Source organism: Monodelphis domestica, chromosome 5 (assembly GCF_027887165.1).
Source record: "Monodelphis domestica isolate mMonDom1 chromosome 5, mMonDom1.pri, whole genome shotgun sequence".
Taxonomy (NCBI): domain Eukaryota; kingdom Metazoa; phylum Chordata; class Mammalia; order Didelphimorphia; family Didelphidae; genus Monodelphis; species Monodelphis domestica.
The window spans coordinates 18,308,720-18,331,487 of NC_077231.1; the positions used below are offsets into that span (position 1 = coordinate 18,308,720).

The 22,768-nt window shown below is 38.9% G+C and overlaps 1 protein-coding gene across 2 annotated transcripts in view; it reads left to right on the forward strand.

Annotated features, from left to right (window-relative positions):
• PPM1H (protein phosphatase, Mg2+/Mn2+ dependent 1H) overlaps nucleotides 1-22,768 on the forward strand; it is a 345,181-nt gene that overhangs the window by 154,076 nt on the left and 168,337 nt on the right. For both annotated transcript variants that reach the window (XM_056797680.1, XM_016425600.2), the window contains exon 3: nucleotides 10,154-10,498. In XM_056797680.1, the coding sequence (XP_056653658.1) occupies nucleotides 10,154-10,498 (345 nt within the window). The remainder of the gene's footprint in view (nucleotides 1-10,153; nucleotides 10,499-22,768) is intronic.

Sequence of the window (22,768 nt, forward strand, 5' to 3'; positions counted from 1 at the left end):
GTTGCGATAATCATGTGATTTTTTTTTTTCGGTTTGCTTGTTAATATGGTCAATTATGTGGATGGTTTTGCTGATATTGAACCATCCTTGCATTCCTGGTATGAATCCTACCTGGTCATAGTGAATAACCCTTGTGATGACTTGGTGGAGTCTTTCTGCTAGTATCCTATTTAAGATTTTTGCATCTTTATTCATTAAGGAGATTGGTCTATAGTTCTATTTCTCTGTTTTTTACCTGCCTGGCTTTGGATCAATACCATATTTGTGTTGTAAAAGGAATTTGGTAGAACTCCCTCTTTGCTTATTCTGTCAAATAGTTTGCATAATATTGGGATTAGTTGTTCCTTGAATGTTTTATAGAATTCATTTGTGAATCCATCAGGACCTGTGGATTTTTTCTTAGGGAGTTCTTTGATGGCTTGTTCAATTTCTTTTTCTGATATGGGTTTTTTAGGTAATCTTTTTCTTCCTCTGTTAGTTATCTTATTTAACCATTTCCTCCCCCCCCCAAGGAAAATATTACAGGTGGTATTATCATCACATATAAGGAAAATGAGGCTCAGAATTTAAATAGCTTTGCCCCTTATGACCCAGTTGGTGTCAGAATGGGATTAGATTCCAAATATTTCTTGATTCTGAGTCCAATTATTTTCTATTCTACCATTCCTAGCTTCTGAATCCAATTAACTTTCCATTTTACTGAGGATTTGTTCAGATCCAGAGTCTTTTATAGACCCAAAAAGTAGATTTCAACTGAAATAATAAGACAGTTCCATTTCGCCTATTTCTCAGCAAGGTTCAGCACTTGGTAACAGAACCAGAAAGGAGCCATAGAATCTTATTTACCTAGGTGCTCAGGAATCTAGGAAGTCTGGAAAGGGTTGTATAATCCAGGTTATGGGTAATCAGCTGACCTTAAACCTGTCAGAGAGTTAGGGTATTCCCCCAGCGGAATGAGTGGATAAGAACAATTTGTTTCAACAACCATTGAAGATGCTTAATGCAGGTGCTGAAGAGAACAGAAAGCTTGGTCAGACATCAGAGATGCCAAGGTCATCCCCTGCATCCTGGGACCATCACCAGTTGTCTTGATTTTTGCTTTGCCAATGGACTTGAATGACCCTGGTAGAGAGAGTGAGGCTGATGACTTTGTGCAGCTCTGTCTGACAAATCCAATTCATTCAAGAGTTAAAAGACATCACTAGTGATATCTTTTTGGTCCTTTTCTAACATAAAGGGCAAAAACCATGTATGAACTGATTCAGAGTGAAGTAATCAGAACCAAAAAGGACATACGTTCCACATAAGGACTGCAAGAATGAAATGAAACCAATACAGACATGCAGCCATGCTTGAATTAAACCTGGTAACCAATCTCAGTCCTGTAGAATCAGAGCTAATAATGAAACCATTTCTGTCCTTGCAGAGGAGAAGTTGGAGGACTATGAATACCAAATGGGGTTTTTTATTGTTAATTCAATTTGCCTGTTTTCTTTGTTGAAAGGTGTAAGGGAGGTTTGGAGGGGCAGATCTTAATGGCATATATGATTATGTGTTAAGAAACAAATACACACACAAAGCATCAGTAGAACTTAAAAAAATATATATTCTTGACATATCACACTAGTTTGTCACAAACTAGTGCTGCTGCATTAGTCTTCACTTGCACATCTGAGCTTATTACTGCTGCAGTGTTATTACTTTTTTTCTGACCTGAAATGAAGAGGGAACACGAAAATTAGCATGACCTCATTTTCAGGGGTGTTTCTAGGGCTTATCACCTCCAGGGTCTAGTATGCTAGATAGAGTGTCAGACTCTCCTTACCAAAAGACTCAGAGTCTGGGAAACGGAATTATCTTGGGGGAAACATCTTTCACCTTCCTGGGCCACAGCTTTCTCACCTTGAAAATGAGGTAATCTTTAAACACTCTCAACATCACTAATATTCTCTGTCTCTATCTCTCTGTCTATCTCTCTTTGATTCTCTCTGTCTCTGTCTCTCTCTCTCAAATATTTATCTTCTGTGTTAGTATCAGTTCTAAGATAGAAGAGCAACAAACATTAGGGAATTGCCAGGAATTACCAGGCAGTGTCAGAGGCCATGTTTGAACCCATGTCTCCTCCAAACTCCAGGCCTGGCACTCTATCCATTGTACTACCTCGCTGCCCCTCCGCTACCATTCTCTTACTCAAAAGGCAGTGATTAGAACTATTCTATTTGATGGACACTGTATGTGGGCAGTTGAGTGACCAGTTTTCACTAATGCATCTAAAAAGTTTTGCTAGATATCCTTTTCACTGATAGCCTTAAATTTAGGGGGGGGGGAAGGAAACAGAAATAAAAAGCAAATCTAGAATTTAAAGTGAGGCCTCTTAAAAGACAATTTATGCACAAACTTTTCACATAATCCATTAAGCTTCCCAACAGAAGCTTTGACCAGCTTGAGGCCTTGATAAGGACCTTAGGGAGCTCATATTTTTCTCCAAGGTGCTCAGGATTCATTATTTCATCTCAGATGTGAGAGAGACTGGCATGATTAGAACCAGTTAGGGCTGGGAGGTGACTCATTCATCTTTCTAAGGGAGAGTCATCATGGACACATTTGAACAGTGAGAATCTTCTGTGAATCCCTGTCATCTCCCTTTGCTAGGTTTCACAGTTTGAGTTAAGTGAAAAATTTTCTGGGTTCTACCCAATGACAGATCCCTGAATAAATATGAATATTCTTACTTGGCATCAATACCAAATAAGCACATTTATTTACATTTATTTGTTGTTGTTGCTTGAGAAAGGGAAAGGAAGAAAGAAGTCAGATACACAGAAATTGTGCTTTAATTGTTGTTCCACCCCAATCCCCAGGAAACTGTCAGAGGTGTTATTTCTTTAAATAGTTCTTCACATCATTCACTTTGGTAACTATGGGAGAAAAACCTTCTATGCATCATACACATTGATGTAGATAGATTCAAATATCATTCTTGTGGTTATGCCAGCTCTGAATCCTTAATTTTAGATTTTAGGACCTTGCCTCCTTGCCCCACCCCCACCCCAGAATTAAGTATAATTCTGAAACCTCAGTGGAGCTCAGGCATTTTAAAATTCATACTTTGGTTAATTTTTCTACCAAGTTGGACAGCTTCTCCCATGAATCGGGTAAATAGAACTGTAGTGTCTTTGAGAGCAGGGACTTCTTTTCATCTGTTCTGTGTGGTCCCATCTTCTGGCAGAGCACTTTCAACACATAGTAGGTACTTAATAAATGTTTGTTGAATTGGATAGGGCTAGAACCTCCAGCTTTCCTTCAAGATTCAGATTGAGTACCATGTCCTGCAAGAAGCCCTTCTTGATTCTCTCATTTATTAGTTTCTCCCCACTCCCAAGTGATTTTGTATTTATTGTTGTATAAATTTTGTTTTCTATTTTTTCACCAATTAACTGTAAAAACAACTTTTAGTACTTTTTTAGAGTTCTAAGTCCCAATTCTCTTCCTTTCCTTCCACCACAACCCCCCCCCCATTGAGATGGTAAGCAATCTGATATAAATTTCACATGTGCAATGACATAAAACATTTTTTCCACGTTAATGTTTGTGGGAGAGATTTTGAATAAAAAAGGAAGGAAGGAAGGAAGGAAGGAAGGAAGGAAGGAAGGAAGGAAGGAAGGAAGTAGAAAGAAAGGAAAAATAGATAGATAGATAGATAGATAATATGTTTTGGTCTGCATTCAGACTCTATCAGTTCTTTCTCTGAAGGTGGATGACGTTTTTCATCATGAGTCTTTGGGATTGTCTTGGATCACCATACTGGCAAGAATACCTGGGTCATATGCACTTGTTCATCAAACAGTATTGCCATTAATGTATATACAATATTTTTTCTCCATTAGGTTTTTGCTTGACTTCTTCAAATCTCTTCTAACTCAGGAATTCTCTTAATCTGGAGTCCATGAACTTGGTTAAGAAACACACATATTTAATTTAATGTAAATGGTGTCCTTGGTAATCCTATGTATTTTTATTTTATACTTAAAAAATATATATATTATTCTAGGGGCATCTAAGTAACCAGTGAATAGAAAGCCATAGATAGAGGTAGTTGACCTTTAGTTCAAATATGATCTCCATGAGACCAAGCAAGTCACTTGACCCCCATAGCCTAGCCCTCTTCTGCCATGGAACCAATAGTTAGTATTGATTCTAAGACAGAAGGTAAGGGTTTAAAAACAAACAAATATTATTTTAAAAAGGGCTTCATAGCCTTCCCAAACTGACAAAGGGGTCAGTAACACACACACACACACACACACACACACACACACACACACACACACACACACACACACACACTCCTCTTCCTATACTGTTTATCAATCTGACTTTTTTCAGTATCTCAAAAATCTTTAAAATGTTTTATTTTTTTTAAGGGAATGCTTGCTTTGCTTTCCAGAACTGCCCAGGTTTAGATGAAGGTTTAGATGGATCACAGTAGTCTAGTAGTCTAGTATCCTTCTTGTCCTGAATAATGAAATCTTATCAAAAAACAGTTCATTATTACATGGATTGACATATTTTGCAGCATAGATCCCCTTCCCTGACATGTATCTTCGTGTCCCCCTATAGCAGCTTTATTGAAGGGGCTCCTTTTGTGTCTGGAGGGATTATAATATTGATTTTCATGTGAGCTCCTATGTAGCTGTTTTGGGGTCTCAATGCAAGCAGAAAAGACACTGATCTGTATGTATAAACCCAAAGTACTAACCAGGAGCTGTTGCCCCATCTTTCTTTAGTGGTGAAAATTAGCAGAGATATATCACAGTAAAAGTCAAGTTCAGATTCAGATAAAGAATGATCATTGCCCTCTTTCTTTTATTGTCTCTGACTATGCTAAAACTGTAATTGGTTCATCTTTGTGTTGGTGTCTCTCCCTTCCTGTCCCCCCATGTTTTTTCCTATATCCCCACCTTGGCCATCCCTTAATCTTTCTCACCATCATTTCCCAGAACTCACTGTTCTGTTGTGTACCAGAGGCCAGTGGACATGATGAGGGAATGAATTCACCCCCTCACCATCGTCATCTACAGCCTTCCCTTTATGTGTCTTTCCAATTTCTGGCCATCTTTCAAGACCTAGTTCAAGTCCTCTCTTCTTCATGAAAATTTCCCCAAATAATCTAGCACATATAGATTATTCTTTACTTTAAAGTCCAATACTAATAATGGAGTCCTTGTGACATTTGGTGAGGGAATTATACTTACAGACATAAAACTTGAGTTCAAATCTAGGCTCTGACAACTGTTTGCTGTGTGACACCAGAGAAGTAATTTAAACTTTCAGTTAAGCATCTGTTTCATCATATGTAAAAATGGAAATAACACCTAAACTAAGTACCTTATGGGTTCGTTTTGAGGGTGACCATTTGCAAACCTTCAAGTGCTATCGAATTATATGTGGGATTATAAATTTAGATCTGTCAGGGAATTTAAAGGTTTCATCCAATGCCCTCATTTTTATGGATGAAAAAACGGTAGCCCAGGAGTATTATGTCCTGCCCCAAGGTCAAATAGGAAATAAGTGAAATAAATGACAGTTTTCTCTTTGCCAAAGAAGTTATAAAAATATGTGAGAAAAGAATAGCAATTTGTTTCAAAATAAAAGATCTGAGTAGATGCCATTGAGAAATGAAAATGATCCTTTTCTATTTCCCCATGCCACCCTACAGGTCAAGGATTCTTTACCTGAGATCTGTGAACTTCTTTCCTTAATATTTTGAAAATTGTATTACAATAGAATTAGTTTCATGGGTCCATCCATCTTGATTCTGACTCAGTAGAAAGAACCATCCTCATGACTTCACCATGAATAAGCAAGCACATTATAATGTTTATAAAGATTTGATGATACAGAGCCAGACACATAGACTTTAACTCATTTATCCAATACTTTTGATTGTGGCTGAATAGAAGAAACCCTGCCTGGCCTTGGTCCTTATAATAAATAGTCTTTACTCTTAAAGTTTAAGTTTACCTCTTAGATTATCTTACCTGTTATAATACGCATATACATTTTGGAAAAGCTTTTCATATAAGAAATAGAACCAAAATGTAAATGAAGATTTGTAGGCTTTTGCTGGCTTTGAGGTCAATAATTATCAACAAATAGATATGAGAACCAAGAGACTTGAGGAAGATGGGAGAGAGAAATGGAAGGAGATTGGAGTTGATCTGAACATAGTTTGAGAAAGTTCTTTGTTTAACTTCAACCTATGTTTGGAGTATAGTAGGAAAAACATTCCAAAGATTCGGGACATTTTGGATCAGGTAGTATAGACAGACTAGCCCCGTGATGTTTCTATTAGGCATTGTATTGAGAAAATAAGTCAATCATTAAACATTTATTAAACATGTACTTTGTGCCAGGCACTTCTGGGAAGGCAAATATAAAAAAGAAAAATGATCCTTTCCCTCAAAGAATTTAAGATCTAATGGGGGATGAGTCAACAAAGGCATACATAGCAGAAAGAGCATTGGATTAATCAAAAGACATGAATTTGAATCTCAGCTCTAAAACTTACTTACCTGAAACAAATCTTTTATCCCCTCTGCCTTTGAGTTTCTCAGCTTTTTTAAAACATGAAGGGGTTTGTAGAGATGAGAGATTCTTAAAACTTTTTTTTTTGCATCATTAATCCCTTTAATAGTCTGATAAAGCCTATGCAACAGATTTCAAAATCACATTTTAAAATGCATAAAATAGGATCAACATCTCACCCCAGGGACTAAGATAAAGTCAAATTGGATATTTGATCTAGAAATAAACGGTGACATCATAAACAAATTAGGGGAACAAGTAAAATTTACCTGTCAAACTTATGGATAAAGGAATAATTTATGACCAAACTAGACATAAAGAACATTACAAAAATGAAATGGGTAATTTTGATTACATTAAATTAAAAAGGGTTTGTACAGATAAAACCAGTTCAACTGAGACCAGAAAGGAAATAACCAATTTGGAAAAAAATTTTAGAGTAGGTATCTGACAAAATACTCATTTCTCAGATATATAGAGAACTGAGTCAAATTTATAAGAATACAAAGCATTCTCCAATTGATAAATGATCAAAGGTTATGAACAGGCAGTTCTCAAAGGAAAAAATTAAAACAGGGGGCAGCTGGGTAGCTCAGTGGATTGAGAGCTAGACCTAGAGACGGGAGGTCCTAGGTTCAAATTTGACCTCAGCCACTTCCCAGCTGTGTGACCCTGGGCAAGTCACTTGACCCCCATTGCCTAGCCCTTACCACTCTTCTGCCTTGGAGCCAATACACAGTATTGACACCAAGATGGAAGGTAAGGGTTTAAAAAAAAAAATTAAAACTATCCATAGTCACATGAAAAAAATTATCCAAATCACTATTGAGTAGAAAAATACAAATTAAAACAACTCTAAGATACTACTTCACACCTTCTAGAGTGGCTAACAAGACCAAAAAGGAAAATGATAAATGTTGGAGAGGATATGGAAAAATTGGTACACTAATACAATATTGGTGGAACTGTGAACTTATGTGACCATTCTGGAGAGCAATATGGAACCAGACTCCAATAATACCACTACTGAATCTCGATCTTAAAGTGATCAGAGATAAGGAAAAAGGACCTACCTGTACCCTTTTCATAGTGATGAAGAATTAGAAACTGAGGAATGGATGAACAAGTTGTGGTATATGGTTGTAATGGAATACTATTGTGCCATAAGGAACAATGAATAGGATGAGTTCAGAAAAACCTGGAAAGACTTATATGAACTGATGCAAGGTGAAGTGAGCAGAAACAGGGGAAGAACAATGCATACATACAATGCATGCAAATATTATACAATGATCTGCTGTGAAGGACTGAACCATTATCAGTAAAGCAAATCTCCAAGATAATCACAGGGGAGTCATGATGAAAATGCTCTCCACGGCCAAAGAAGGAACTGTTAGAATCTGAGTGCAGATCAAAGCAGATCATCTTCCACTATATATCTTTCATGACATTTATATTGCATGTGTGTTTTGTGTCTTCTATCATGACATGAGCAGTATAGAAATATGTATTACATAAAGATGCAGGTATGACCTATATGTATTCACCACCTATGAATGGAGAAAATCTGACTTTTAAAATGTCAAAAAAAATTGTCAAAAATTGCCTCTATATGTAAATGAAAAAATTAAAAAGATGGAGAAAAATAAAAATATAAATGTATAAAATAAGATGCATAGCATTATAGAGAAAGCCAAATATATGGAAATTCAGCTATCAAAACATATATTTTTAAAAGTTTACAGATCCCCCTCAGTGAAGATGATGTTCTCTAAGGCCCTTCCAGGTTTAAATTAATAATCCCATGGAAATTTACATCAATCTGAACTTGTTTTCTAATCCAGAAATATCAGATTCAGGGACTTGCAGGCCTGCACAAAACTACCAAGTCAAACCAGATGCAAATTTAACAGGGAAACATTTAACAAAATTAATAAAAATACAACTTAACATAGATAATGTTAACTTTTTATTTTCTAAGTCAATATGCAGCCCGGGGGTCCATTTCTTTTTTTTTTTTAAGATATTTATTTTCCCAATTGCATGTAATAACAATTTTCAACCTCTGTTTTCCAAAATTATAAAATCTAAATTGTCTGTATCCCTCCCTTCTTTCCTCCCTCTTGGAAATGATAAGCAATTTGATTTGGGTAATACATGTATTATCAAGCAAAACGTACTTCCATATTGATCATCATTATGGAGGAAATTCTTATATAAAACCAAAACCTCAAAATAAAGCTGTAAATAAACTAATGTAAAAGATAGTCTCATCTAATCTGTATCTGACTCCAACAGCTCTTCCTCTGGAGGTAGATAGCATTCTTTATTGAATATATATATGTTAAAATACATATATTAATATATTCTTTATTTTATTCCTTCAGATTTGTCATGGATCATTGTATTGCTGAGAGTAGCCAAGTCTTTCACATTTGATCATGCCACAACAGTGTTACTACTATATACAGTGTTTTTCCTGGTTCTACTTATTTCACTTTGCAACAACATTTCCAGCTTTTTCTGAAATCACCTTGCTCATCATACCTTAAAGTACTATAGTATTCCATCACCAACTTGTACCACAATCGTTCGGCCATTCCCCAGTGGATGGATAGCCCCTCAATTTCCAATTCTTTGCCACCTCAAAAAGGGCTGCTATATGTTTGTACAAGTATGTCCTTTTCCCTTTTTTCCTATGATTTCTTTGGGATACAGACTCAAGAGTGGTATTACTAGATCAAAGTTTTATGCACAGTTTTATAGCCCTTTGGTCTAGTTCCAAATTGCTCTCCAGAATGGTTGGATGAGTTCACAGCTCCACCAATAATGCATTATTGTCCAAGAGGTCCATTTCTATTTGAGTTTGACACCACTACTTTACCTCAGTCAGGTGACACAATGAACCGAGCACTGCTCCTGGAGTCAGGAAAACCTGAGTTCAGATCCTTAATCCTTAAACTTAAATCCAAATCCTTAAACAACTTAATAGTTGTGTGACCCTAGGCATCTGCCTCAGTTGCCTCAACTGTAAAATGGGGATCAGCCATGTCTCAGAGTTTTCATGAGGATCAGTTGAGATATTCATAAAACATTAACACAATGTCTTGTTTCTTTCCTTCTTTCCTTGACTGGTTGCCATTCATGCTGCCAAATCCCAGCCCTTGATTGCTCCCACCATCTTCATCCTTTGCTACTCACATACCACAGAAAGATGTCAGAGAAATACTTAGGGCTGTACTAATTGGCTCCACTAAAGTTTTTACCTTATCTCACAACTGTGGTTTGCGTATCATGGGTCTTTCCTGCTATAAGGTTCTGGCTCTCATGAGCTACTGAAGTTAGAGTTTGAAGAGGGGATGAAGCCCTTTTGGTCCTTCTTTGGGTGGCAGTAGCAAAAGTGAGCCCTAGTGATGGTGAATAGCTAGCTCCCTGTTCAGTTATGCCCTTGCTGGTTTTACCACTAACCTTCCTTTCTTCCAAATGAAAATGGGCTCCTGGGTTCCTCTTGAACACTGCACCCAGGTCCCTCATTTCTCTTTTTTTTCTTTTTTTGTCTAAACAGGACATAGATGGCATTTCCTTCCACTACTGGTCCCTCTTTGATGGACATGCTGGATCTGGGGCTGCTGTCGTGGCATCCCGGTTGTTGCAGCATCACATTGTGGAACAGCTCCAGGACCTTATAGAGATCCTGAAGAACTCTGCAGTCCTTCCCCCCACCTGCCTAGGGGAAGAGCCTGAGAACAACCCAACCAACAGTCGGACTCTAACGAGGGCTGCCTCCCTTCGAGGTGGAGTGGGCGCCCCAGGCTCCCCCAGCACCCCACCCACACGTTTCTTTACGGAGAAAAAGATTCCCCACGAGTGCCTTGTTATTGGGGCCATTGAAAGTGCGTTCAAGGAAATGGTAGGTGGACCCAGAATTAACCCCCCACCCCAGAGTTCATTGAAGCCAACCCCCTCCCTTCTCACAATGCATCCTCAATCTTTCCATTGATTCAGTGCTTTTAAAACTCAGGCTGTTTCTTTATCTTGTCGGCTTTTCCATTTCCAAAGGAAGCAAAAAGCAGTGTAGTTTCTGGCCCTCTGAATGTCAACAAAGGTTTGTTGATGCTATTGGTAAAAATCAACCAAGCAATAAACTACCCACAAGAGACTAAGGTGGTGAGGGGAATATCAGAGCAATAAGTGGAGTAGTTGGCTTATTTGGTACTTTTCTCTTTGGCGTGCTTACATTCACACCAACTGGTAAAATTCCTAACAGATTGAAATGGTTCCCATGCCTGGAGCCCAAAATGATGTGTATGAATTCCCTGGTATTTGGGAGAGCTTAAAGCAGTTAGCAGCATGTTTAAAACTCTACCTCCCTTTTCCTGTGAACCTCATGTGGGCACAACTCTACATCCTTGGCTGGGCAGTTCCAGATCCTGGGGGAAAACGTCTGTTCTCCATTATCGATGCCAACAGAGGATGACTTAGGTGCTGCTAGCCAAAAAATGATTCCTCTTTTATTTTGGAAGGCAGGCTTCTTCACACTTTCAGATCTGAACGTGTCTGATCAGAGAAATCAGTATTCTTCCAAAAACACTACCCTGCAAAGAGCTGAGTTTACAACCTATATTTTAATTATAGATGTTTTTCCTACCAAGTGATAACCTACCTAGAAACATCAGAATAAAGGATAACTTTTAAATGAGGCAAAGGATTATAATGAGCAAGAAAGAGGTGACATTACTGTAGAAATTGAGAAGCAGCAACTACTATGGGCAATGTACTTCCTTAGCCGGAATGCTTTTAATGGATTTATGTTGGCTTTCCAGAATTACCCAGCTTCAGTTGGGGGAGTTATGGTGGGAAGACATGTAAATTCAGGTATAAATGTGTGTGTGTGTGTGTGTGTGTGTGTGTGTGTGTGTGTGTGTGTGCTGCAAAATAAATACAAATTAGTTTTGCTGAAGATAGCCAAAGAGTCCTCATGTCTTATTTTTAAGAAGAACCCAATATAAGAATTTGTCCTCTTTGTCTAATTTGATAGATCATTGAATGTGTGAATGGCAGAGTTATGCTAGAAAAGTAGGTTGAAATCAGATTGTGAAGGTCTTTAAATGTCAGATAGAGGAGATTATATTTGATCCTGGAGGGGTTTATAGATATCTTCTTTTGGAATATGACTCTTGGCACCAATGCAGAAAATGGATTGGAGAGGAGAAAAGACCTGAGCCATCTAATATTCCAGATGAGAGGGAAAGTGGAGGGGAAAGAGCATTTATTAAGCACTAAAGGCTTTGCAAATATTTATATCTCATTTGATCTTCACAACAACCCTGAGAAATAAGTGCTATTTTTATTCCCATTTTACAGATAAGGAAACCAAGGCTATGAGAAGTTAAGGATCTCGTCCAAGGTCACAAAATGAGTGTCTGGAGCCACATTGGAACATGGGTCTTCCTGGCTCTCAACCAAGCATTCTAGCCACTGCTCCACCTCACTATGAAGTGTTGAGGGTTTGAACTAGGGCAGTGGTTATCCCTGCCAATATCATGAAATAAATTAAACAAGATTTGGCAGCTAGTTGAATATGTGAGGTAGAAGAATAGGGTGGTCAGAGTTTATGGTCCAAACATTCATAAGAGTCACCTTTACCAGCCAAAGCTTAATACAAAACCCTTGAAACTGCCATAGAAGCACTTTTCTCCTTGCCCTTAATTTCAGTTATAAACATTTTAAAATTAGATTAATAATTAATAATAACTTAGATGAATTCTTAACCCAAAAAAGCACTTTACAGTTAGAGCTCTCCCTAAGGAGAGAAAAATCTCATTTGTCTTCATGGTAGATGTGGAAAACAAAGAGAATTTTAAGGTTTGAATTTCCTGGTATAACTGACAGGACTGGAGACCTGTTCTTTTATTATATGAAGTTGTTGTCTTCTCATTTTTATCCACTAGAGGCCAATATTATCTTAAGTCAAGTCTCCGAAGCCATCTTCCAGCTCTATGCTCCCTTTAAGCTTCTGCTATGCACTGACAAACTACGAGAAGAAGACAAAAAGATCATTGGGAGAACATGTAGAAGAAGATTGCCAAACCCCTTTAATATTGTTTCTCAATCTTTAATTGGCCGGTTCCATTCTTGGAGTTTTGGCTTAAATGTCACAGCTTAAAAAGGAAAAGGAGCGAAATAATTTCATATGTTTTCACCTCTCTTAAATATTTTATTCCCTCTTCTAATAATCATGTTTAAGAATAATAACTCACTGCACCCCTGACAAAGCCTTGTTTATTATCTCCTTCTAGCTAGTCTCTCTCACTCTCCAAAATCCTTATGTGCTAGCTACAAAAATCTAAGAATTGCAGAATGAAGTGGAACCCTTAGGTGATGTGTCTTATACTTCAGTTGCCTTAGTATTGGCTTCTTGTACCTCCTCACCTCTCTCTCTCTCTCTCTCTCTCTCTCTCTCTCTCTCTCTCTCTCTCTCTCTCTCTCTCTCTCTCTCTCTCTCTCTCTCTCTCTCTCTCCTTCTCCCCCTCTCTCCTGTCTTTCTCTCTCTTCTCTCCTCCTTCTCTGGCTCTTTCCTCTCTGGCTCTCACTCTCTGTGTTTCTTCTTTCTTCTTTCTCACTCCTTTCCTTTCTGCCTCTCTCATCTTTCTGTCTCTCTCTCCTCTCCTCTTTCTCTGTCTCTGTGTCTCTCCCCTTCCCCCCCCCCCAAGCATTAAGGTTAGGAGCTCCTATTATATGTCACTTTTGAACCTAAGTTCACTTTCTAAATTTTATTCTCTGTCCTATATTCCTCAGCAAGACAAAGCCAGATATATATACACTCATGTATATTGTATACTCATATGTATACGTATTGTGTATCTTGTACACATATACACATATATGTTCACACATATACACACTTTGCCCAAATTCTACTGAATGTAGAATAAAATGTAGAAAGTAGAACTTCAGTACTGAGATGACCTATAAGATGCTCCCAACCTTGATGCTGAGAATAGTTAAGAAAGATACATGTATATTTGCAAAGATTCTTTATTTAGAGACAGAAGAATTGCATTGGATTTCCAAGGAATGTTCCATATACTAGTACAATTCTAAGTTCAATTTCCACCCCAACCAAATTCCTTCTCCCCCCAATAATATATATACTATATATTTAGGGAGTATATGCATATATGAACATTCCTATTTCTATAATACATATATGCATAATATGTGTACACTGTATTTATAATATAGGTAAAATAAGTAATAGACTAGTATATAAATATATATACACACATATACATATACAAACACATGCATCTATCTGCCTATCTCTGAAGACAATTTGGTTGGTTGTCATTGAGTTTATTTTCCGCCATGTCTGACTCTTGATGACCCCATCTGGGATTTTCTGGCAAAGGTCCTGGAGTGGGTGGCCATTTCCTTCTCTGGCTCATTTTGCAGATTTTGTTAGAAGGAGTATCAGATCTGTGCTTGCCTTAGTTTGAGGCACTCCTGGACTAGAAATTCCTTTTTCTAACCAGCAGACTCACCTGTAATTTATAGATGTACAGATCAGCAGCTCATGAGTAATATAGAGTCTTCTTGATTCCATCTCTAGTACATGTCAGTGATGGCTCTTGGAACCAGGGTTGCCTGACTCTAAAGCTGGCTTCTTTATTCACAAAACTGCCTTTCATTAGGCTAATTGGCCTTGTTGCAAGCATGCTTTCAGTTGTTTTAATTGTCAACATCGAGCCTCATCATGCTTTCTTCATGTAGCCTTGAAGCTTCCCCTCTGCTCACTTCCTTCTTAGAAGGGTAAGCTTGGGTTTTTGGACGACTCTCTCATTTTCCTTCAGAGTAACTTTCCCAGGTCTCTTTTCCTAGATCTGGGTGTCTTAGGGGGTTTCCTCCCCTTGAAATGAACATTCTTTTTGACCTCTGTCCAATATGAAGTACTCTAGTTTTGTTACAATGGGAGAATCCAATATTAAAATCATAGGAATAACCCAAGTTGGTGGCAAGTATGCCACTTCTTTTGATGCTCTGCCCACCTCATGATCCTCCTGCCTGTTGGTTAATGTGTCTCTTCTTTACTGATTTTTTTCTCCCAAAATTAAAAATAAATGGATTTACCTTAAAAGCATAACTTGATTTTAGAGGCAGGGTTTAAAGAGTGGCTTGAGTATCAAGTTTGTGCTTTGATGAAACTAGGGGAAAAGATTGATGTAGGACATTTCTGTTTATTTAACGTAGCTCTGTGGTAGTCAAGTTCACTAGCTGATTTTCTGATTCATGCTCTAGAGAGGAAGCAAAAAGCTCCATCAACTGGCATAGTGTTCTAAACACTTTGAGGGATAGGACAGAATTATAAAATATATAGAATGTAAGCTCAATCACAGCTCTTGGCAAATAGCATATAATAAATGTTTCTTGACTTAAAAACAAGGACTGTAGTTGTTTGGATTTGGTTTGGGTGTTTTTGTTTTTTTCTTTGTAACCTTAGTATATTACATATACTAATAAATACCCAGCTTTGATCAATAGATAATGTGGAGCTGGAATAGTTGAAGGATTCATACCTAAGGCATGAGTTGAGCCTCACTTTGAAGGTTGAAAAGGATTTAAATGGGCAGAGAGAAAGGAAGAAGGCATCAAGACCCAGTGCTCAATAGACATGCGATAAGTCTGTTTGTTCATTGAGAATGAACATGACTTGTGGAGAGCATCAAAGATACAGACATGAAGGAACAGAGTTCATATTGGGGAGTATTAGGCAACAAGCATGATAAGCTGTTCAAATTCTGGAGAACCTTCCATTCTAGACAGCGGAGTTTAAGTATGATATAAAATAGGCACTAGAGTGACATTGCAGATTGAATCAAGAGAGTGACATGCTGAAAATAGTGCTTCAGGTTACGTAATCTGGCTGTAGTGTGCACTTTGGTTGCTAGCCCTGATCTCTGGGGGAAAAAATTCCAGGATTCAGGAAGTTTTAAAAAAGAGATAATAAGAGATGAAAGCTTGGGTGTGAGCTAAATACATTTTGATCAATAGTCACAGATTTACCTGCTGTATCCTTGAAGAAGAGATGCTGTTTAGGCTAAGCCCCAGACACAAATCTTTTTGAAGGGGTTTCACCATGTCACTACTTCAAGAATGGACATCTAGGCCCTCTTTCCTAATGAGAGGGCTGACTAACCCAGCCTTCCTACGGCAGGATGAAAAATGAAATACTGTTCCTCAAGATTCAGGCTAGGATGCTGGGCACCTCTGATCTCTGGACCAAAATGACCAGGCTTAGCACTTGCCTGAGGAAATGTTTCACTTGGCAAACTCTTGAATATAGTTTGACAGGCTAGTAAATGAATGGACTATCTTCCATCCCTACTCTTATTCTGTCTGGTTCTGGTTCAGATTCCAAGGAGGAGACACACATGGTAATGCAACACACAAGGGATATTTTATTCAAGCTTGCTTGGGCCTCCACAAGAAGTAGAAGACCCCGAGCATTGCATAGACCTTATATAGAGGGGCTAGGGGTGGGGGTCACCAAAAGTGAAGACACATCAATCTTAGTCCCAGATGTTTCCTTTTTAACATTGATCAGTCAGTGACCTAGATTAGGTCAGTGAAACCTGAAGACTTGAGATACCATATGGCAGTACCTAAATAAGGACATGGTAATTTTAGTTCTTGGGACAAGGGACGCTATTAAGGGTATCATCTGGAGGGCAAGTTCCCATGATAACATTATGTTTCTTCATTCCCCACTTCTTTTAGGACAATGAGGAATCCTACTCATGGGTACAGTGTCCTCATAGGGGCATGGATGTCGTTTAGGGGAAAGTATTGCTGCCTTAGGACCATGAGCTGGACTGTGTTAATGCGCTTCTTTACAAAGCCACAAGTCCACAGGGATTTGTGAAAGAGCTGCTCAGAATTTCTGGACCTTGCGTTCATTCTTCCTGATAGCCAGGCCTTCTCATAGTTTTATCATGGAATCCCTAACTAGACCTGTGTGGTGTGCATAAAAACAGCATTCTTCTCCTAGAGCTGCACAGAGACCACCTTGCTGGAGGAATAGAAGATCTAGCCCTCTCTGATAAAGACTTTCGCTGTTATAGAGTAAGACCTTAGGAAAAACAGTCACCAGTAAGCAGAGATCTTGGTTGGAGTCTAAGGAGCCTTTAGATACACAGGGGGGTCAAACATAAGGATAGACACAACCATCAGGTGCCTTCAAGTGGGAATAGTTTGCCCAAGTTTCTGGAGATACAATGCCCATGTCAATCTCCCCCCCCTCCAAATATCTAAGGGAAAAGGGGTGATGGTCTCAGTCTTCTGTAGTGTGATAGAGACATGAAGAGAGAGAGAGAGAGAGAGAGAGGTTTTGCAAGACTTATGGGCCAAGATGCAGGACTGGAGACCTAGTTCTAGATGTCAGTCAAGAGAAGATTCCAACAGAATGTTCCCAGGAGTGGCAGTTAGGGGCTTTTGCTGGCCACACCGAGAGGAGAAACTTGGCTTTTGGACTTTGTCTCTGACTGGAAGTCACTCTGACTTCTTTCCCTGGAGGTTTGAACCTGGCTGAAAGACCTTTGTGAGGCTGGCTTGGTTTTGGGGGTTCCTCTGGCTCTGAAGTTGACACTAAGAAGAGAAATTTGGCTTTTGGGACTTGGTCTCTGGCTCTCTGGCTCTGAGCAGTGGAAGCTGATCAGGGGAGAAGCTTTTAAGTTGGTGGTCTATTTGAGAGTTGAGCTGGCCAGGAGAAAACTGAGAGATTTTGAACTTTGTTTCTTTCTGGGGTTGAAGCTCAGAAAGGAGACCAGCCAGGCTGAATTTGTGAAAAAGAAGAAAGAAGATTTTGAAAGGGCTGGTGTCCTCCATCTTCCTAACTGTCTAAGAGTCACACTTGTGACTCCCCAAACCTTCAATTTTATCTCATTTAGATTAGGGAAATGCTCATCCCTCTTACCTCAGTTTCCCATCCTTTTATCTCAATAAACCCCTTGACTTGAAAAAGGAAAGGAAAAGAATATCTTTATAATTTACTCAAGTGAGGAGGGAAGGAGCCAAAGGCTTCAATAAGAACTAGGTGGAAAGGATTGGTTAAGGGAGGGAGTGAAGGAGGAAGGAGTTTAGGAAATAGATTGATCCATCAGCCATCAGTAGGGATCAATAGGCAAACCCCAGAGCAGTCACGTGTAGAGCAGTCCTCTGTGTACCAGCATTCCTTAGTGTACCAGCATTTTTGTGTAGTGGCATCCCTCAGCATTTCTCAATTCTACCTCCATTACCAATAAGCAGCCTTAGGTTCCTGTAGCAGCTCTCTCAAGTCGCAAGCCAGAGAACAACAGTCATTGCTGAAGTAACAGTTTCCCCTCAGTACCTTCTCCATTTCAACAAGTAATAGTTCTCTCTGTTTATTATTCTATTTCAGTCGCTTCTTCAGAGTTGAGAATGGTTGTAGAGCTGTCCCTGCCTATTGTTAGGAGAGAGGTATTGACTGTAAGCAATGTCCAGGGCTTCAGGCTGGAATAGTTGTCTAGGTTCCAGTGGCATCTGGGTGACTCCCATGAGTGTTTCTACCCTAGAAGCAACTAGAGAAGTGACAAGGTTACAAATGCAAGGTCCACATATCCCACAAGGGAGTAGCCAAAACTTCAACAGGGAGGGAAAGGCTGGAGACACAGGATCTTTAGGGGCGTGTCCTCAGTGAATGCCTGGTAAGTGGGGACCTGCTTGGAGATCTGAAGGATGTCCAGCAACTGCTTCCCCTGATTGGCAGACAGGTCACAAGGGGGGAGTCAGCCCCTAAGACAGAAGTGTGGAAACCAGGACTGGGGCAAAAACTAGAACACCAGATAGAAACAGAGAACATTAGTACAACAGCAGTTGGCATTAAACATTTGCATTTGGGTATCTTAGCCAACAGACTTCTTCAGAAATCATCTTCTGACAGGAATAGATCCCTTTAGGAAATTGGATTCCTGAGTTGTTTGCAGAGTTGGTATGTGATGTCTCTGTTAAAGAATATCCTTTTGCAAAGTTCACATTAGCTATAAACATCTATAAACACTTGAGTAACAATATTTTACTGATGGATTTCTTTACCCCAGATTCTGGGGGAAATTAAAGAAAGCTTTGAGCTATATTTCCACACTTCAACTGTGGTAAATTAAGACTACAAATACAAGCCATCTATGAATAAGCTTCACCTAATTTCCAAAGTATGTTCCCTAACAATTTAAGAATTTTCAATTATTAACCTAATAGGTTGTTTGGGGAAATGGAAACTTTAATTTTACAATTTGCATTATGTGCTGATTATGGGAATTTGTCACAAAGGAAAAGTACAGGCCAAAGCTATCACTGGCTCATGCCATCATTGTATCACTCAAGGATTAATCGCCTAGATGGTCAGGAAAGATCCATTTCCAGGTGAGCCCAGAATATGCCTCTGTAACCATTCCAGGACGCTCTCTGTCCTTTGTGTACTTTGTCACCATTAGATCCCAGAAGCCTTCTTTTTCCTTAAAAGACAAGTCTCACCCATTTCGGCTGAGAGAAATTCTACTTATCAGCAGTCCAGAAACAAATTTCCATACCCTCAAACAAGCCTTTTATATCCCTCCAAGACTGATCACTCAATTATTGTTATGTATTTTGGCAATATTTTATATATCACTCAACTCATTTTATTATTCTGGACATGGAATGTTTGCATTAAGATTCCACAGCCTCAAACAGGCTTCTTGGGCAGACAGGGCTGGCAATATTTGCTTGCTTAAGCATCTTAAAACCAAAATATACAATTAAAATATACTCATCTTTAAGTTCTATTACACAGTGTTGTCAACTCTGTGTCAACCCTATTTCAGTCCCTAAGTATCAGTGTGGAACAGTTATAAGCACTTCTTTCTCCTTCCTGTGTGCAAGGGAGGGGTTAATAGCTTATGAGATATTTATCCAAAGGTTGCTTGGCTCAATTTAGGTTTTAACCTAGTCCCATCCTTCTTTAACAATTGAGCTTACCACAATTTAAAATTTTGAATGTATCAAACCCCCTTCATAATAATTTACTCTCAGTGGATTTTAGTTTGAACTCCACAACTTCCAAATAACTTTGACTAAGTCCTTTAGCAATCTTTCAGTGTGTGACCAAACTGAAATTCAAGCATTTACCTGTACTCCTCTCAAATCTCTGTCTAAAGTAGAATAGACCCTCCAGTTTAGTTTTCTTTTAGCTCAAAACATTGCCACATACCTGATTAAATTCCATCAACATTATTCCAATTTATAATTTGTTGTGTCTATTTCACACTAGAATTCATAGCATCAACTAATAGCTTTATCCATTACTCTTATTTCTTCTGACTTCTCCTCTTTACCATTATTGTAAGTAGAGGAAAAGTACTGTACTGAATTGTATTTAATTCTCATGACAAGCCCTTCTTGATTTCAGGGCTGGTCAAGTTTGTCTTGTTAAGGACATACAGTTTGCATATCATATACCCTTAACCTATTTAGGTGGAAAAATTAATTCTCTCTATAGTATAAATGCACAAATAATTTGTATTCACTCCATTACTTTCCAGGAATTTGTATCTGAATACATGTTCATCTCTAGATCACAAATTCCTTCCTATACATTGTGCACATTAAAAAAAAAAAATCATATAACCTTAGTCAAAGACAACACCGTTTAGAAATTCCTTCTCTTGCAAAATACCAAATTCTTAGTACTTCTATTATTAAATCCCATGCACAGATTAGCCACTTTAAAAACTTTCTTGTGTGTCGTATGATTTCTTGTTGCTAGTTCTGACATACATTAAAATAACATCTGATTTGAAAAAAAATCCCAAGTTTAAGTTCTAGAATGAGTTCTTCTCAACAACACATCAACTTTTTCTGAATGACTTTTACATCTATAAAGTAGCCAGTACAATTTCTGTCCTTATAGAATAAATATTCCCTCTCTGTGTCAGACTGGCTATCAATCATATTTAGACAATTCTCAAATTCACTGAAACCATTATGCATTGCAAGATCTTAACAAAACAAACTTCTAACCATTAGTTTTGTTGTGCTCAATAAAATCTGGCTAACATTTCACATTTAACTGACAGTTACATGAAATTACATTTGTACCATATCAAAATCAGTAGCTATCCTGCCAAGTTTACAAAGACAACAATAAACCGAAACATCCCAAAAGTTACCTTTCTGTTCAGAATCAACCCTCTTCCTCTATGCAACAGAGGAGGAAGGGAGATCTGATCAATGAACTGATAGTTTCCTGGTAGAGATTTTGGGCTCATGCCTTAAAGATGGAGAAGTGAGCCAAGACCAAATCTAAGGGTGTAGATGTTTGTTGACCCATGAGGACTATTAAGGGTCCAAATATAGAAAGGCACATGAGACAAACAGTAAAAGCCAGACAGCAAATAGATGTGGAAAACTAACAACAGAGATACAGACTTTCACTAGGTTTCAGGGCAGGCAAGAGTACACTCCCCCAACCCCAGGGGCTTATCTTAGAGATCCTATTCCTCAACACGTCTGCCAGCATGGAAATTTTTCACACTCACCATCCAAAGGTGCTCCTTAGGAAGCATTGGGTCCTCAGAGGACTTGAACCTCTATTACAGGGACCCAGTCCCTGTCCCAAGTCCAACTTGGGTTGGGGGGCCTCTAACCACCCCGAAGTTCCTGTCCCAAGTCCAGCTTGGGCAGGGGGCGTCTAACCACCCCAAAGTTCCTACTGAGCGCTCTTAACAAATCTTCTAGAAGGGAAATCTCTCAATCTCTCGAAATAACTTCCATTTTCCCAGGTGTTTCTGCCCGACCCCTCGCAAGACTCTGGTACCGTGTACTTGGCAGATCCTCACTCAGAAACAGGTGAAAGGCGGGGAGGGGGTCTTAATAGATCCGACTTGGCAATAGGCTGTCTCCGTATAATCCTCGGAGCACAGAATCTGCCAGCCACTTAGCCGTATGCCACGATCCATACTCTCCCTTCCCCATACACATTCACACAGACAGTCGCACTCAGATTTCCCTTCAGGGATACAAGTACCTTTACCACGGTGTGGTCCAAACCTTTGGAATCCTGGGACAAGCCCCCAAATATTCTGTCTGGTTCTGGTTCAGATTCCAAGGAGGAGACACACATGGTAATGCAACACACAAGAGGTACTTTATTCAAGCTATAGCTTGGGCCTCCACAAGAAGTGGAAGACCCCGAGCATTGCATAGACCTGGCTTATATAGAGGGGCTAGGGGTGGGGGTCGCCAAAAGTGAAGACACATCAATCTTAGGCCCAGATGTTTCCTTTTTAACACTGATCAGTCAGTGACCTAGGTTAGGTCAGTGAAACCCGAAGACTTGAGATACCATATGGCAGTACATAAATAAGGACATGGTAATTTTAGTTCTTGGGACAAGGAACCCTATTTAGGGTATCATCTGGAGGGCAAGTTCCCATGATAACATTATGTTTCTTCATTCTTTGGTCTACTTACAAAACTCCTGATAGCCATTTTGCATTTTTATTTGTGTGCCAGCCATTGGGCTAGGCATTAGATGACAAGTATAAAGAATGAAACAGTCTCTCCTTGCCATGAGCCCACATTCCAAAAGTGAAAATAACTACTGATAAAAACACACACGAGGGCAGCTGGGTGGCTCAGTGAATTGAGAGCCAGACCTAGAGCTGGAAGGCCCTGTGTTCAAATATGGCCTCAGACACTTTCTAACTCTTTAGTCCTGGGCAAGACACTTATTTGCTCTTTTCTTTTGCTTTGGAACCAGTGCACAGTGTTGATTCTAAGATGGAAGGTAAGGGTTTAAAAAAAAAAGAATCCTTGGGATTACGATGGATAGAAGATTAGCCTGGAACTAGGAAGAACTAAGTTCAAGGGTTACCTTGGACATATACTAGGTATGTTTTGATAAGTCATCTCATTTCTGAGTATTCCCAAGCAAGTTATAGAGGTACTGCTTGCTGGTCTACTCAGATAGGAAGTGGAAATCACCGTGTTTGTTTTGTTTTTGGTGGCCCACAATAGAACAATAGAAGATTAGATCCAATTTAAGGTAAAGGGAAAATCTTCCTATTTCCTTTTCCCTAATTCTCCTGCCCCTGATCCCCTTTTCCTTCTCTCTCAGTAGGGAGAA